This window comes from Puntigrus tetrazona, chromosome 23 (assembly GCF_018831695.1).
Source record: "Puntigrus tetrazona isolate hp1 chromosome 23, ASM1883169v1, whole genome shotgun sequence".
In the NCBI taxonomy this organism is placed as follows: domain Eukaryota; kingdom Metazoa; phylum Chordata; class Actinopteri; order Cypriniformes; family Cyprinidae; genus Puntigrus; species Puntigrus tetrazona.
Window position 1 is genome coordinate 14141549 of NC_056721.1, and position 3101 is coordinate 14144649.

The 3101-nt window shown below is 38.6% G+C and overlaps 1 protein-coding gene across 1 annotated transcript in view; it reads left to right on the forward strand.

Annotated features, from left to right (window-relative positions):
* Nucleotides 1-335: 335 nt before the first annotated feature.
* Nucleotides 336-3101, forward strand: part of olfml3a (olfactomedin-like 3a) — a 7326-nt gene continuing 4560 nt past the window's right edge. Inside the window, exons 1-2 of the mRNA XM_043225303.1 lie at nt 336-623; nt 2115-2397. Coding sequence (XP_043081238.1) covers nt 513-623; nt 2115-2397 — 394 coding nt within the window. The 5' untranslated portion in view covers nt 336-512. The remainder of the gene's footprint in view (nt 624-2114; nt 2398-3101) is intronic.

Here is a 3101-nt window from a genome sequence, read left to right on the forward strand (position 1 = left end):
TTTCTGATTTACTATTAAACTTAGAAATAGGGTCGCTGCTTCATTTAACCACTATTGTACCGATAGTGTAAAGTTGCCTTGTATGAGATGACGTGTGCATATATAGCGGATAATCATAAAAGTAAAGGTTCTTTATTGCCTCACTACTCACTACGTAAACCTTTTAAATAATGTACTTTTACCATAACAGTGCAAAGTTGGAAACAAAAGATTATATAACTAGTATTTTTACTGCATTTCACTGACTTCATCTTTCAAGCACAGAGGACAGAGAGAGGCCAGAGACACATGGCTCCTCCTCAGTGTTAGTAAAAACATTCCAGCCAAGCAAGAGAGCCAGCGAATTCGAAACCCTGGAAGTCCGTGTTTCTGGTCCCTTCTCCTTGTGAGCGCTCACACTCTCGCTAGAGGACAAGGGCGGCCCGTGAGCAGCTGCAGCACATCAGCCTCAGAGTTTGGAGTGTTTCTTTGTTTTGTGGAGTACCTGAGAGTGTCCCTTCTCCAAAACCACCATGAAAGCCACCGTGTTCTTCATTCTCTTGACTGTTTTGGCTCGTTCAAGAGGCCAGTACCACTATCAGGGCCTGATGAATTACTTGGAAAACAGGATGCTTGCTATGGAGGTAAGAGAAAATTGGCTTGCCTGACTGCATTTTAGCATACCTTCTGCAGTCCTGCTAGCTTTCAGCCACTTTTTTAGGCACACATTGAAACAGTGTTAATAGGACAGTTAGTCAAGAGAGTTCATCATATTTATTACGCTTGGACATTTAAAAACAGCGATACAGACACCATGAAGTAACATCGTCCCAACACAGCAGTGAACCATCAAAAAGTGTTTATTTAAGCCTGTGCTGTCTCACATCCGCTTAAAATTCGCCATAGACTTACTTTTCTTGAGTGAAGTTGTAGAGAAACATCCCCTTGACTGACAGAATGTAAGTTTAGCTCAGCAGTTTTGTTCTCAGTGAAGCTGAGCTGAAAAACACAATACTGATTCAATAACCAAAATAATTACTCATGATTAAGTAGACACTTCATTAGAATAATTAATTTATTCAGTCAATCTACATATATCATATGCAGACAGGTCTGTCTTGATTACCTGTATCAGCGGGACTCCATTCAACTACTAAACAGTGTTTTTCATAAAATGAGAGTGAAGTTCGGGTACAACAGGACCGAAAGCTAATCAAAAGAAACTGGTCCCAAACTACAGTATATGATGACGGAAAAAATGCATTTTAATGAATATTTAATGGAGCAACAAATTTATGCAAAACAAAGTTTGTTTTGATTCGAAATCATGTAATATTAAATTCAGCTAGAGCAGCTAGCCCGGAGAAAAAGACCCCTGGGGTGTCCACAGTGATATGCTGTGCATATTTAATTGCAATATTGATAATTTGGCTCCACATTTACATACCTTTAATATAGTAATATATTTTTGTGAAATATTTGAGCATATATTTGTTCTTTGGCCTCTGCAGCAAGGGTGCTTCGCATCTCAAATCACTGAACCTATTTGACAGCTTTTTCAGATTAAAGAGAAATGAATGCTACACTAATGTTTAACAGTTTGTGGTCAGTAATTTCTCTTTTAAAACATTAAAGACATTTACAATGTTACAAAAAAAAGTATTCTCAAATTTCATTCACTAAAAATCCTAAAAAAGAACGATCGTGGTTTCCATTAAAAACCATTAAGCGGCACATTTTTTTCAGTATTGATAATAATAAGAAATGTTTTTTAAGAATCAAGTCAGCATATTAGAATGATTTCTGAAATGTAGTCCCTGTACAGCTGTAAATATGTATCCTATTAATTTCGATTTCCCTCAAATTCCTTTCAAACATTACTTATTTTCTCCATCTCCTGACTCCAGACAAACCGTTCCAATAATGAATGTGCTTTTTATTTGTACGGGTAAAAAAATAGTCTAACAGTAACACATGCTGTTTAAAACACTCCTGCACTATTATTAACACAAGCTTTTTAATAACGCACAGAAAACTCGCCGTTGGAATAAGTTTATCGTTGGAAAGAATTTGCTGCACTCTGTGATCATCTTAAACACTTGTGTGACTTATTAGTGTGCTTGTTATTCTTCCAGGAACGCATTGCCTTGTGGCATGAACAGAACAACCGCTACAACTCCGACCTGAAGGAATTCAGGCAGCAGGCCGCAGACCTGTTGGAGAAGTTGAGTAAGGAGCACACCAAACTACGTTCAGACATGGAGGGTGCGGGAGCAAGGGTAGACCGGGTGGAGCGTGAGATGGACTACATTGAAACCAAAAATCCCCCTAAGCCTTGTGTGAAAACAGCAGACAAAATGGTGGAACAGGACGTGGTTGTCAGAGAGAGGAAGAAGGAAGAGTTCTTTGAGTTGTCTGGTGAGTCGGGAGAATTGAGTTTGGACAGCTGAAGCTCAACTTTTGATCTTGTACTTTCTGTTTTAGCCTTGACGTGGTCGAGGGAGACTAGCTAAATTTAGCACGCTATTACACAGCAGTCCGGTTTGGGGGAAAGGTTTGGAGTTTTTCTCTGGAAAATTGTAACACTGGAAAATCAAATTGGGAGATTTAATAGCTGCAATTCAAGACAGACAGCTTGAACGATGAGCATATGCTTTGGTTTAAGAGGTTTGTTTGTTTTGAGAACTAGCATCCCAATTAAACTCCCCCAAATTGGGATTGTGCTGTAGGCCGTGTGGACGTCTCATCCAAACAGTCTTTGCTTTGATGGCAAAAACCCTGGTTTCTGCTAATGCTTGGCTTATACTGGGGATTTATTGATTTAGAGGAAACATGTGGTGTGTTCTGTTGATTAGAAAACAAGGAATAAAAAATCAAGCCATTCATTTCACTGGATTAGCTAGTTGGCTTTTGGTTTAGATGTTACACAGCTGTTGGGTTGTAGCCCATTTTGTTATCCAGTATGATAGAATCAGAGCAGATGAATGTAAATGTGTTTCATTTGGCGGTTTTCAGTGCGGTGTTGTTAACACTGTGTATAGTTCAGTAAATGCTAAAACAGCATCAAAGCAGTCTGAATCCAAAATTCTATTCTATTCTATCTATTCCATAATTTATTACTT